At 37.9% G+C, this 14,448-nt stretch overlaps 1 protein-coding gene across 1 annotated transcript in view; it reads right to left on the bottom strand.

Moving 5' to 3' along the window:
- Positions 1-1,683: 1,683 nt before the first annotated feature.
- The window catches only part of SH3RF1 (SH3 domain containing ring finger 1), a 202,018-nt gene continuing 189,253 nt past the window's right edge, over positions 1,684-14,448 (bottom strand). Inside the window, exon 12 of the mRNA XM_051966162.1 lies at positions 1,684-4,826. Coding sequence (XP_051822122.1) covers positions 4,658-4,826 — 169 coding nt within the window. The 3' untranslated portion in view covers positions 1,684-4,657. The remainder of the gene's footprint in view (positions 4,827-14,448) is intronic.

The raw sequence follows: 14,448 nt of genomic DNA on the forward strand, positions 1-14,448 counted from the left end.
GCCATGTCTCTCCAATCTCATTTCTTCTTCCTCTTCTGCGCAGTTTCTCCTCTTGGTCTCATCTTTAGGAAAGGCTTTGTGATGATTTTCCTTAGCAATGTGCCCTGAATGATCAGGGACAACCCCTATTTTGGACAGAACTTGGACATGACTTTTAAGGTACCAATGCAGAGAAAACGAGTAGAGATGAGCTGAGCTGTGTATGTCTAAGTCTAAATCAAATCCCTAAATCACAGAGTTGCAAAAGACATGGGAATCTTCCTCTGTAAACCAGAGGTTAGCGAGCCTACAGGTTCCAACTTTTCATTTTCCCTGGGCTGACTGCCAAGGCCTCCTTGTTATTTGTGACTGTCATTGCCCAGCCTCCCTCCGCCTCCCCAGTTGGCTTGACCCTTGGTACATACCCTTGCCAGCTCATACATCATTATTAAGACTCTATCTTAACATCCTAATTTTAAAAGGCTGCAGATTTCTTTATTTCAATAATGTTGATCCTTATGAGATATTACTCAAAAATATTTTTTTCCAGTTGATTTGAAATGGTTCTTTTTGTCCCAGTTATTTTCATCTTTTACAAGAAGTTTTAGTTGAATCTTTCTAAATTCTACTGTCTTCCCTCGGTTTACAGTTTCCACTTTATCATAGATTGTAACTTCTTACCTTGTACCTTCCTCATTAGACTGTGAGCTTCTTGAGAGACTTTTAAGTTTCTTAGTATCCCTAAGGTCTGAGCACAGAGTAGAATTTTTAGGAGGCACTTGATGCTTATTGACTGATTTCAAATAACACAAGATCAGAAACTTGTGCCACAGTTTAAAACCTAAAAAAAGCTCTTCTTAGATATGGATTCTAACCAGAGGTATGCTATTAAATGTTTAACAATAGGCTCTCTGAAAACGAACAGGCTTTTAAGTCTAATTTGCATTATTTAACATTTCCTTCATCACTTTTAGTCTAGATAATCAAAAAAACAATTTAAGCCTTGATTTGTAGCATTTACTGATTTCAAAGGTAGGTCTTCTAAATTTAACAATCTTCCCTGTGGGCTAATATGAACCAACTCCAGCATACTTCCAATTCTAATTCTTAATCAAGTAGATGGCATCAGAGGGCAATTTCCCATTCAAAAACCCATTACATTATGATCATAAAACAGCGTGGTATAATGAAAATAAATGGATCTGGAATCCTAGCTGGGTCCAGATCTTTCCCCAGATGTTAGTGACCTGCCTGACTTTGGGCAAGTGACAATTTCCCTAGGCCTCCCACATGCACACTTTAAAAAAATTTTATTAGTGTATTTTGTTTTTACATTACAAAAAATTTGATTACACCCCCTCCTCCCCAGGGAGAGGTCTAGAAGATAAAACCATTAAGCAACACAATAATATTGTGATTCCTCTGAAAGTACATGGGGCCATTCCACATCTCCACTCTATTTTTATCATATATTTCTTAACAGAACTCTGTTTTCTCTGTCACCTACTTCTGTTTAAGATAAGGATAGACATTGGCCCATGATTTTTTTTGGTGTAGGATGAGAAAATTCCTTTTAGCAGCTCAGGTTGACACCTTCTCTGCAATTTGTAGTTTTGCAGAATTGCTTAAAGCCATACCTGCAATCCCTGCATCTCTGAATTAAAAAAAAGAAGGAACACAAAGAAATGAAACAAGACAAGCATAAAGACTGAACATCAAATTTTAATCTTGGACACTTGGGTTCATCTCCCCCAAATCGTTCACATGGAAAGGCTGGAAAAAATTGTCATTGTATCATTGTTGCACTGTTGTGTAACAAACTCTTGTTTCAAAACTTCACTCTACTGTCTTCAAAAAAGTCGATAGAAAAGCCATACGATACATTATCTAACAGAACTATGAAGAGATGGAATCTTAACTGACTTTACACCATGAATACTATTCACAGAGGTACCTTAATCACATAGCTTAAGATAGGAAGAAAACAGACAGGTAGAAAAAAAAGAATTTTAACCTGTAGTAGTCTTTTTGCCTTTTTTCTTAAATCTTATTTTATAAAATGTGCTAATTTCCCCCAAATAAAAAATATTATGACACATTGGTGTCAACTTATATGTTTATGAAAGCTGACAGCAGCTTTTTCCTAGCTAAAGTTCATTTCACAAAACCTTTATATATTACATGAATATCCAAGTAAACTATTTTAAAAATATTTAAAACACAGGAACAGAATATACAGTGTTTCATTAAAAATGATGAATTTAGGAATGATTTCGTTCTCAACTCTCATTCTAGATTTTTAAGACCATTGCACTTCTTGACGCCTCAAGAAGCCTTTTTTTTTTTTTTTGAAATTACCTTTCTTTTATCTTCCCAGCTGAAATTCTTAAGAATGAAAAAAAAAAAAAAAAAACAAAACAAATTAAAAGGCATTTTCTACTAGAAAACCATGGCAATGATGTCATTCACAACCATGAGATTTCCCTCCCCTCCTTATGTTTCTGAGCCCATCCCATTTGTGCTTTATGGCAGGCGTCAAAATGAGAACAGAGAAGACCCTTGATGTTACAGGGAGAGAGAGAGAGAAAGATGGCTAGCGAGATCCTCACCAGGACCATACGGCGTGGGCACTTGACTGATGCTGAGCCGTTCGGGTCCCAGAGGAACACAAGGGGTATCACCGAGCCCAGGCATCCCATTGGACAGTGACGGATAAGGTACACTGTCACTGATGATGCTGATTCGTGGATAATGAGCACCTCATCTTGCAGGAGAGTTCACTCAGAGATGTGGTCAGCAGTGACTTTGGGATGGAGAGAATACTGTTTATATTAAAGCCCTATCCAGGGCCATTCTGAGTGTAAACTAGCCACAGTAAGAAATGACAATGAAACACACACACCATGCACCATTTATATTACTGTGGGAATTCAGTAATACATGCAAGACAATGAGGGGAGGGAGGGAATCCCAATGGATTAAAGTTTCCATGGTCAAAAACTTAGTCAACTTTTCACAGTGTCTAACAGCCTTTTAAAATTTTTTTAAAATTTTATTTTAACACAAGTGAACCATCACCACTACTGCTCAACCATATTTTTAACGTCTTCTGATCATCAAGATCACTTAGGGGGAAAAGGGCAAATTACATTTCATAGCCATTCTCAGACAGCGAGTATGGTTTTAATTTTGCTTAATTTCCAACCCAAGGGACTGAGTTGCTGCTATTCTTATAAAACCAAGCAGGCGCGTTTTGGTTTTGTGTTCCCAGGGCTTAACATGGGATCTGGCCCATAGAAAGCACTTCATAAATGTCTTTCAATTCATTCGCTCATTCATTCATTATCCCATTGGACTGGGAGTCGGGACACCATGGTTCTGCTCCCACTAACTGACTTTGGGACCTTAAAAAAAGTCACTCTTCTTCCTCAGTTTCCATATCTGTTAAGTAAGAGGGGGGGAAAGTTTTCATGAGATGAGTTCTAAGGTCCCTGTCTGCTGGTAACATTCTATGATTCTACAAATGTGCTTCGATAATGTTTTTGTTCGAGTGTTGTGCTTAAGCCTCCTTCACATTTAATCCCTGATTATGACTATTATTCTGTGAACATACCCCACCCACAGAATTAGACTGAAAATTTGCATGGCAAAATTTCCAGAGCAAATGAGATTGATTGAGCAGGAATCTGTTTCTCTCTTGGGTTCCCTCTCTCTTGTGTGACCTCAGTCAATCAGAGACCTGTTGAAAAGCTTAGCTTATAAAGGCCGGGGTCTCCCATGCATCCAGCTTGTCGCTCTGACCTATATTTGGCCACTGAGCCCAGATGGTTCTGGAGAGGAAAGTGAGGCAGGGGAAGGGCTCAGCCTTCTCTCACTCCAATCCAATTTACTTGCACGTGATGGTAAATCACCTCCCACTTTGAGAACGAAGGACAAAAAACAACTTCTCTACATCCTTGTTGGTGTGGGTCCTCCAGGAATATTACATTGTTTGGGATGTGATTGTCATGTGACAATGGGGAGAGGCAAAGGAGAGGACCACTACTTCTGTCTTAGGGCACACAATACAGTATTCTACCTGTTGAGACTTAATCAATTCAATAACACACCATCATCACAACCTGACAACACTGACCCCTTTTCAAAAAGACAAATTACAATCTCCCATACACAGTTTAAAAGGAGGGAACAATCCAAGAAGGGAAATGCACTCTCTGTCCAAAAGAATCATTTGCTCATCAGGAGAGAATCCAGCTTCTCCTTAGCTATCATTTCATAAATTAATAATCTGTTAAAATCATAATCCCAAGAATTTATCTATAACAAGAAGAATTCAAGTTTAAAAAAAAATCAAATAAATTAGTTACAGCCCTGTAAACAATTGTCCATTTTCGTTACAGATTGAAAAAAAAAAAGGTTTGTTTTGTGGAAGAAATTAGACAGTACAAGGCACATATCACACATCAGAATCCAAAGGGAGAAGGCCCGGATGAAGCTGCCGTCATCTCTGGCTGATGCTGCAATTGTGCTTGCTGTGGGATGCTGCAGATCCGTCAGTCTGCTTTCCATCTTGGATCATCTGAAAACGAGTGACTGGGCTCGTTTCCTCCACTAGGATTACTTGTGCTCTTTCATCGGGTTGTGGGATTTGAGGTTCTCCAAGTAAGGTTACGTCTTCTCAGATGTTTTCCACAAAGCTTCCCGGGAACAGGCCCGTCTTGCCGTTACGCTGCAGGGTTCCCTTGAACCAGCCGTCCTCCCGCTTCTTGTGGACAAAGACAATGTCTCCTTCTTTGAGCTCCAGTTCTGCTTCGCTCTGAGGGGGATAAGAGACCACCACTCGGTGCCTGCAAAAGAGAGGGAGACATTTTGGTCACGCTTCCTTCGGAATGGGGAGGCTGAAGGCCTGGGCCCTCCCTGTGAGGAAATAATTACCCTGTTAATACTTCCTGGCTGTGTGACCCTGGGCAAGTCACTTAACCCCAATTAGCTCAGTAATAATAATAATAATTGCCCTGTTCTGAATCTGATGCTAACAGAATGAAAGCAAAGTTCCAGCGTGCACAGCAACCCATCACCAAGAGCTAGAGCTGCCCCGTTGGTATAATATACACAGAGAGACTTATCTTGTTCTGGCAGAAATAGGGCAGCAGCTACTGTAGCCAGGGATGATGACGCCTTAGTCCCTTGGCCACTCCCACCCCTTTTACTCTTTCCCAGAATGTTTCTACTTCATTTACCTTACAAAACATTTACTTCTCACTTTGTCATTTCTGTGAAATGTGCAAAGTTATTAAAAACAGAGAAAATCTTGTTTTTAAGGTTGATTTTTAAAAATTAAAGCTTTTTTATTTTCAAAAGATAGGCACAGGGGTAGTTAGGTGATGTAGTGGACAGAGCACCAGCCCTGAAGTCAGGAGGACCTGAGTTCAAATCTGACCTCAGACATTTAATACTTCCTGGCTGTGTAACCCTGGGCAAGTCATTTAACCCCAATTGCCTGGGGTGGGGGAGAGAACATATGCACCGATAATTTTTCAACATTGACCCTTGCAAAACCTTGTATTCCAAATTTTTCTCTCCCTCCCCCCACCCTTCCCCTAGATGGCAAGCAATATAGTATATGTTATACATGTTAAAATATTTTTTTATTTTTAAAATATATTTTATTTTATTTTATAATAACTTTATATTGACAGAATCCATGCCAGGGTAATTTTTTTTACAACATCATCCCTTGCACTCGCTTCTGTTCCGATTTTTCCCCTCCCTCCCTCCACCCCCTCCCCTAGATGGCAAGCAGTCCTATATATGTTAGATTATACATGTTAAAATATATGTTAAATCTAATATCTGTAAATATATTTATACAATTATCTTGCTGCATAAGAAAAATCAGATCAAAAAGGAAAGAAAATGAATAAGAAAACAAAATGCAAGCGAATAAGAACAAAAAGAGTAGGAATGCTATGTTGTGTTCCACACTCAGTTCCCATAGTCCTCTCTCTGGGTGCAGATGGTTCTCTTCATTACAAGAACATTAAAACTGGCCCAATCATCTCAATGTTGAAAAGAGCCAGATGCATCAGAATTATCATATATAGCCTTGCTGTTGCTGTGTACAATGTTCTCCTGGCTCTGCTCACTTCACTCAGCATCAGTTCGTATTAAGTCTCTCCAGGTCTCTGTAATAATCCTGCTGGCTGTTACTTACAGAACAATAATATTCCATAATATTCATATATCATAACTCATTCAGCCATTTTCCAACTGATGAGTATCCATTCATTGCCACAGAACAGAGAAAATCTGAATCAACATATACTTGTCCCATATTATTGTTAAGGATAGATAATCATTTATAAAAGGAAGATGGCAGGGAGGGAACTGAGTTTTTTTCTTTTTTTTTCTTTTCTCCAAGATAGAAAATGAGTTTCTATACTCATGGAGTATGCTCACTCAGATTATAGAATATTATAGACCAAGTAAAGAGAAGTAGAGTTAACTCCAACTTTCCAGTCCTGTCCTAGTACCATGATGCTCTTGTAAAATAGAAGGCGGCTGAAAGTAGGAATTTTGCTTGGAACGAAAAACTCTGACCTATTCCACTGTATACCAGTAAAATATCTTTTGATTTCCTTTACTATTTTCAGTTTTAAATAATATGATAAAAAGTTTTTTTAAAGAGATGAAAAAGCCCACAGAGATTATCTAGTTCAACTCCTAACCTAAAAAGAATGGTAGAAATCTTACACTTGGATAGATACCTTTATTAGATTCACTTAAGTAGAATAAAAACATTCTTTGTACTTGTTTCCCCAGCAATACAATGCCTAACTCATAGCAGGCACTTAATTAAATATTAGTTGACTGACTAAGAAATTTGTTTTGTTTTTTTACCAGAGGATTTGAGCTCCATCAATCTGCATCATATAAAAATCATAGTTCAGATGAAGAAATGACTACATCAGGAGCATCAAATCAAATTTGGATTAGAATTCTGATTTTAAGACCCATGTAATACTAGCCAAGTCATTTTATTTCCCTTTCTGGGTCTAAATATCTTTCTTCATAAAGTGAGGGAGCTGAACTCTACAGTTCCTTCCAGGTCACAATCCTATGATCTGCATTCATTGTAAGAAAACTCAACAAAATGGCACATTTACGTGATACCTACATTTCAACTAAATTCTCTAAATTGACAAGAGCTGCCCATTAGCTAAATAACAGATGCTTAATTTTGGACTTTTTTGGATTAGCTTTTGGATTATTTTGCTTTGGAGCACCTATTTATAGCTTTAAGGGACCTTGCAAGTCTTCCACTATAATCTAATTTTACAGATGAGGAAACTGAGGCTCAGAGAGATTTAAGAGACTTGTCCAATACTATCAATATCCACCAACACAGTGGTACCATGCTTACTGAGCTAATTATTTATGTGGCTCTGGACAACATGGGGGAGGACACAAAACAACAGAGAACAAGCTGGTCATAAAAAGGGAGACAGTCTCTAATAGCTGCCTCCTTTTATTTTCACTAGAGCTGTAAATACTACTACCAAGTAACTTAGGAACTGGATGAAGGCAGAAATTGTGTGTGTGTGTGTGTGTGTGTGTGTGTGTGTGTGTGTGTATGTGTGTGTGTGTCTATAAAAGGCAAGAAGGCTTCTTCTGAAATTCTGCTTGGAACAAAAAACTCTGACCTAGTCCATTGTATGTCAGTAAAATATCTTTTGATTTCTATTTAAGCTTTTTACTACTTACTATTTAAGTTTTAAGAACTTGTTTCTAATTACAAGTAAAAAATATAAAAAATTTTTTAAAGAACTGGAAAAGCCCACAGAAATTATTTGACTCCTAACCTAAAAGGATGGTAGAAATCTTATACTTTACTATACTCACTTTTGCAATAGAATTTTTCTCTATAAATTCTTAAAAATTAAGAAAAAAAATCTGAAAAGCACCTAACTGAATGCTACCACAATTCATAAGCATTTTCTTTTATAGATCCTCAGTATTTATAAACACTGGCAGCATGAGGGAGTGTGAAGAGCACCAGGTTTTTAAATCAGAGAACCTGGATTCAAGACCAGATAAGAGCCTGTTACTAGTTATGTGATACAAAGCAAGGCTTCTCTCCCTGGGTTTCTTTTTCCTGATTTATAAAATCATGAAGTTAGACTGAATGATCTTAAGGTCTCTAGACATTAATGTTTTCAGACTTAAATACCAAGACTAATGATCTGAATTTGCCTGTTCAAATGGAGGGAGATGGAAGGAACCTGGGGACTATTTAGCAGAACTGCAGAATGATTAAAGGACTGAAAAATGGTATTTTGAAAAAAGGCTTGAATCAGAATCATTTGCCCTAGGAAAGAAAAAAGTTGAGGGGCTGGCTACTTGTATTTGTATAATTCATTATAGTCAAAAAGAATTTTCACATCCATTTTCTCATTTCATCTCCACAACAAGCCTATTAAGACAGATAGTACAAGTTTTATTCTTCCCATTTTACAGATAACAAATCTAAAGCACAGAAAAATTAAGTGATTTGCTAAGATCACATAATTAATAACTGCCACAGCCAAGACTCAAACTCTGATTGATACATTAACTAATCTAGTGCTCTACCATTCACTAGACTCCACTTGTCTGATAAAATAAAAAATTATGTAAAGGACAACTGTTTGCTACAACAATAAGACAGGGGAAGAAGAAATAAGCTCTTCTGTCCCAACATAAGGAATACCTCAGATCCATACTGGCTGTGGAATCATGTAACCATGATAAGTCACTACATTTCAATACCTCAGATAACTCTCTAAATTAGAGATGAATCGCTGATTTGAACTTATGGAAGACATTTCCATGCCAGGAATTCTCTCCACACTGATGAAATCACAGGTCTGGACCCAAAAGAAGGGTTAAGTACCAGACCAGAACACTTAGTCTATAGAATCTTTTCTGGAGGTCTTCAACAGCCGGACAGTTTCATATTTGAGATATTGGTTCTTTTGGAAAGCAGAGAAATTATTATCTCAAAACCTTCTCCAACTCCAGGATTATCACATCTAAAAAAATCTTGGAAGGAAGGTGGTCCAATCGTCATTTGAGTTGAATAAACAATAAGGCAGAGTTTCGCCCCACTAAAAAGAAAAAGAGGTATGACTCAGATCATATTAAGCTTTCATTGTTTATTCAAATAATTTATCCTCAACCTCTTCCTCCTAAGACACTTGCTTTACAGCTTGAACAGAAAAAATAAATAAATTGTCCTCTTAAAAAAAAAAGTAAAGTTTATTAGATTGATATTTTCATTTAGTAATATGTACCAAAGCCATTTTGTCAAATTTTGTTTAAGGAGTAGAATTGCAGCTGGGCTAAGGACATAGCTTTCCTGCCAAGTCCCCACTGGGAGCAAATTTTCATTTTTAAGTTATAAGCCTCTTGGGGTGGGAATGGGAAACTGTGGGCCTAATGGAAACTTTGACACAGCCTTCATCATTTATCATGACTACCAGGTGTAGCCACAACCCTCTTGTCTTAGAAATTGTCCTGTGAGCATGGCTAATAGACAGCTCAGATCTTGGACTCTGGTCTTGGAGGCTGAGAATTCTAACACAGTGATACAGGAACAAATAAATGGACACAACTGGAAGGTACTGTCTGGGGAAATAAAGGGGTCTGTTTTTGTTTTTTTTGGCAGGCCGATTGTTTGCAGATCGACAGCCAGCTGTGTGGGCACAGCTGCATAGGCCCTTCCTGTCCCCATCTTGCCTCATTCTAATAATCCCTGCACATTTCAAAAAAACTGACCTCTTTTTAAGATGTCAGGTTATGCATTGAATAGAAAATCAGAAAGTCACACATGATTTGGTGATCAATAGAGGCTAAAAGAGAAGACTTCCCCTCTCACAAAAAGAAAAAAAAAGTGGCCATCAGTTTTCCAGACTCACCCACCTACACAGCCAATTGCAGTATTAATATCTTCTTCAAAGGGTTTGCCCAAATGTTCTCAAGCCACCAATAGAGCACAGTCCCATAATGGCTTTGAAATTGTTCCATGAAGAAATAAATGTCTTCTGAAAATCCTACATTGGTATTTCCATGGCTTGGGCTAAACCTTTTTAGTTTTGAGCTTCAGTGTTTATAGAGATTTTTCCCTCTGGCATAATCTCTTATTTCTTCCTATAAGGACATCCCCTCCCCCTCACATCGCTACTTGGACCATTCTGGTATTCACAGGCTCGTTAATATTCATCTTCTCTGCAGGTCTACATACTTTTCTTTTTCTTCTTCATTCAGGGCATACTAAAGAAGCCTCCCACCCAGCTCCTGGGAAGTCCCGGAGCCTGTCATGTCTTATCGCCATTTACTGTTTCAGCCGGTTACCAAGGCAATCTGATATCCAATTAAGTATTTCCCTGGCAATACCGTACTAACTCACTTTATAGCCTGCTTGAAGTCCAAGTAAATCATGTCCATTGCTGCACCCAGTCATTTCATTGTCACTGCCTCTAAGAAATTATTCGCACTGGTTAAGCATGACTGCCTCTCTGTAAATCTATCTCTAACCAATTTGTACATTCCCAAGAGTTCTAGCTTAATCCCTCATCAAAGACACAGGTTCTTTCCAAATTTAAAAGGTGGGCTCGGAGGGATGTGAGTCTGACATTTGTTAGGTCTCTTTGAAAGCTATATAGGTATGGTGATCCTTTAGACTGCTTATTATTTTTAATAGTATTTTATTTTTCCAAATCCATGCAAAGATGGTTTTCTACATTCACCTTTGCAAAACCTTGTGTTCCAGATTTTTCTTCCTTTCTTCCTCCTATCCTCCCCAAGACAGCAATCAATCTGATATAGGTTAAACATGTGCAATTCTTCTAACCATATTTCCATATTCATCATGGATAGTTTATTATTTTTCAGAGAGGAAATCTGCAAAAGCTCACTTTTCTTCCTCTTGCCCTTCTTCCTCATATTTTGTTTCAGCTGTCCCTCATTTCAACTCTGTAAATTATTTCTTCTCAATCACTCTCTTAAAAGTCCAAACGTCCAAAGTACTTCTACGCTTTTGTCAAAATGTTCCATTTTTCTGCCTTTGGGATACTGAGCAGCTTTGGGCCTCTTTCCCTCAGATCCCTTGGCAAACACAAAGGAATCCTTTTGTGACTGACTCAGAGAATTCTCAGCTGACACGAATATCCTCCAACACTTCAGGATTCATCGTTCCTTATTACAAGATCACTTCAGGCTTTACATCTTGGGCCTGCCTCTATTCATTGACTGAACCACTTCCGTTAGTCATTTCTATTCTGCCTTAGTCTTATGAGATGAGTTCATGCATCTAAGGGGAAACATTAGATCTTTTCTCGTCATCCTTTTGTCTAGCTCCCGATTCATCCTGTGTGGCGTGGTGGGGAAAGCCTACAATCGGAGAGAGAGTTGGGCTGGAATTTCACTTAATAGCTGTGTGATTTTTTGGTAAGGCACTCTCCTCTCTGAGGCTGTTTCACCACTGGGTAAATAAAATAATCCTAATTTTAATCTCATAGGGTTTGCTATAAGAAAAGTTCTTTGTAAATCTCAAAGTATAGGTGTGAGAGATAATAATGTATATATGTTAACATACAGAACATTATGCATGCATATATATTGTGTGTATATATATATAAATATGAGGAGAGGGAGGGAAAGAGAGAGAAAGGAAAGGGGGAGAGAGAGAGAGAAAGAGAGGAAAAAAGAGAGAGAGAGAGAAAGGAGAAGGAAAGAAGGAGAAAGAAACAGCAAGAAAAAGAGACAGAGAGAGACAGAAAGTCCTAGATTTGAATCTTACTTCAGACACTATAGTGAGCACAACCCTGAACTTTAGTTTTCCTCATCCATAAAATGGAATAATGACTTACTGTACACACTTGTTTTAAAATAATGTATGCAAGGCTCTTTGAGGTCCCTAAAATTCCATATACACTATGATTATATATGTATTGTCTTTTATTGTAGGAATTATACAATAAATTCTGTTTACTATAATTCTACCCATTAGAACTACTCATTAGCACGCCATACTTTGTTTAAGTAAATCTGGGACCATCTCCAGGCATCCTGATGTATCTCTGGCTACTGGATCCAGAGGCCAGGGGGCAGCAAGCACAGTCTTCCCTCACCTTCCCCAAGTCAAGATCCTCTTGGGGAATGAAGGATAAGCAATAACAATTGATATGCATATTAATGATTGCAATTCTATCAGTAAGAACTATTTGTTAACTTTCCATACTTTGCTAACAGAATAGTTAATATCATATTGACCATTCCGAGGTCCTGGAATATCACAGAATTCCATTCTGGGGTTTAGAGCCATAGGGTTGGAAGGGACTGTGGAAATTATCTTGTATAACCTCCTTTGATTTGTAAGGTCTGGCTTTGAATCCACATTCTGAATCCACTGAACCATATGTGCTGCTTTAATGAATGCCTCCTGAATCATCATGCCAATCTTGAATTTAGTCTTTACTTGCTCTTAGTATTAAGTATATTTTATAATGTATTTAATTTAATCTATTTGTTTATATATTTATTTAGAATATAATGTTGATATTTTTGTAAAATTTGTAAAATTATGATTAATATAAAATTAATGTAATATATAATTTGTATATGTTTTTATTTATAATATATATTTCTCTGAAACAATTAAAGGCAGTCAATGACACTGGGCTTGGAGTCAGGAAGATCTGAGTTCCCAATTCAGCCTCAAACACTTCTTAGCTGTATGACTCTGAGCAAGTCACTTAAGTCTCTCTGTAATAAAATGGATCCACTGGAGAATGAAATGGCAAACTAATATCTTTTGTCAATAGATATGACTGAAATGATTGAATAATGTCAAAATTTCTCTGAAAAAATTTAAGTCCCATATTGTTATACAGATTTCAGAACTGGCCCACCCCCAACCAGTTTACGATGTTCCTTTGTCTCTACATTTTCCTTACTAACTCAGGAGTCCTGTTATTGTGCAGTAAGGTAGAACTGAGCATTCAGCTAAAGCTCATTACCATCACTGCATGATCAAGTTTGAAAAGTTACTTATTGAAGCAATATTATTTAAAGACTCTCCACTGAATGGATGCATTTTTTTTAAAGAGAAGAATTTGGGCAGGAATTTTCTTTAATGTCACCTTTGCTACTTGGAGAAAGGGAAAAAGTCCTATAAAAATTTTGCCCATGGATTAAATTGTGCCTATGACCATCTGCCCGATAATTAAATGATCTATGTGTCTCATCTGATGGGACTCCCAATCTCCCCCCAAACCCACTGCCTATCTGATTAACAGATTTCTACGTCTCAGCACATTGAAACAGCAGGGATTTGATGAGAGAGGAAACAGGATGAAATGTAGGCAGCACAGAGATCTAGGACATCTGGCCACAAAAAAAAGGAAAACGAGAAGGGGAAGGGGGGAAGGAATTTGTGCTTGAGCTGCTCCAAGAACAAGATTTCTATATGGTGACATACCACCCAAAACATCCCAGAAATTAGCCAATGCCCTCCCTCCAGTTGTGAACGAAGCAGCACCGACCAAGGAATGGAACTGGGACCAAGGAATGGAACCAAGACCAAGTCCCCACAGCCATATGGGAACACTAACAAGCTGCAGCCCCATCAGGGATGGGAGCGTTTGTCCTCCAAAGGCAGGAGAGATGAGAGGAGCAGCAAAGGAAAAAGTCAGGCTAGAAGGGCCCGAGTTTTATTAAACACGTAACAGATGAGAGAAACAGGCTGGGGAAGAACCGTTTGGGAGATTTTTTCTGACCATCATTGTCATGAGGGTTCCACCGAACCCCCCGAAACACATCACTCACTCTGAACACTGGGGAGAAACTTAGTAAATCACTGCCCCTACTTAACAAGTCATTTATGCTCCGGAGCAGGAGGCACATAAACAGCTATGGTCAGTTGTTTAATTTCAGCCCAAATATACCTATGTGACCCCTCACCCTCTGATCCGCCAAGGGGATGGGAAAGTCACTATTAAGTTGGGAACCTTTAAACAAAGACCATACTTTGTATAGCACAGCTACAAATACAGGGTAAAATTATGTTTATTTTGGTTACATTTTGTCTAGATGAGGCAGCTAGATAGGGCAGTAGATGGAGCACTGGGTCTGAAGTCAGAGAGATGTGACTAGTAAGTTCAACTGAGATCTTTACTACAACTCAGATCTTTACTAGTAGTAAGTCTTTGAGCAGGGGTTGTATTATTTAACTGTGTGCCTCGGTTTCTTTATCTGGACATGCTAACTATAAGCTATAATTAATTATATATATTTATATATTATATTTATTTATATTTATAATTATCTATTTATATGCTTTTATATATATATCATGACATTTTAAAAGTTTGAGAGACAGTTTCTGGGTAATAACTCATCTTACTAATAACAGTATTAGTTACTGTTAAT

Source organism: Antechinus flavipes, chromosome 6, assembly GCF_016432865.1.
Source record: "Antechinus flavipes isolate AdamAnt ecotype Samford, QLD, Australia chromosome 6, AdamAnt_v2, whole genome shotgun sequence".
Classification (NCBI taxonomy): domain Eukaryota; kingdom Metazoa; phylum Chordata; class Mammalia; order Dasyuromorphia; family Dasyuridae; genus Antechinus; species Antechinus flavipes.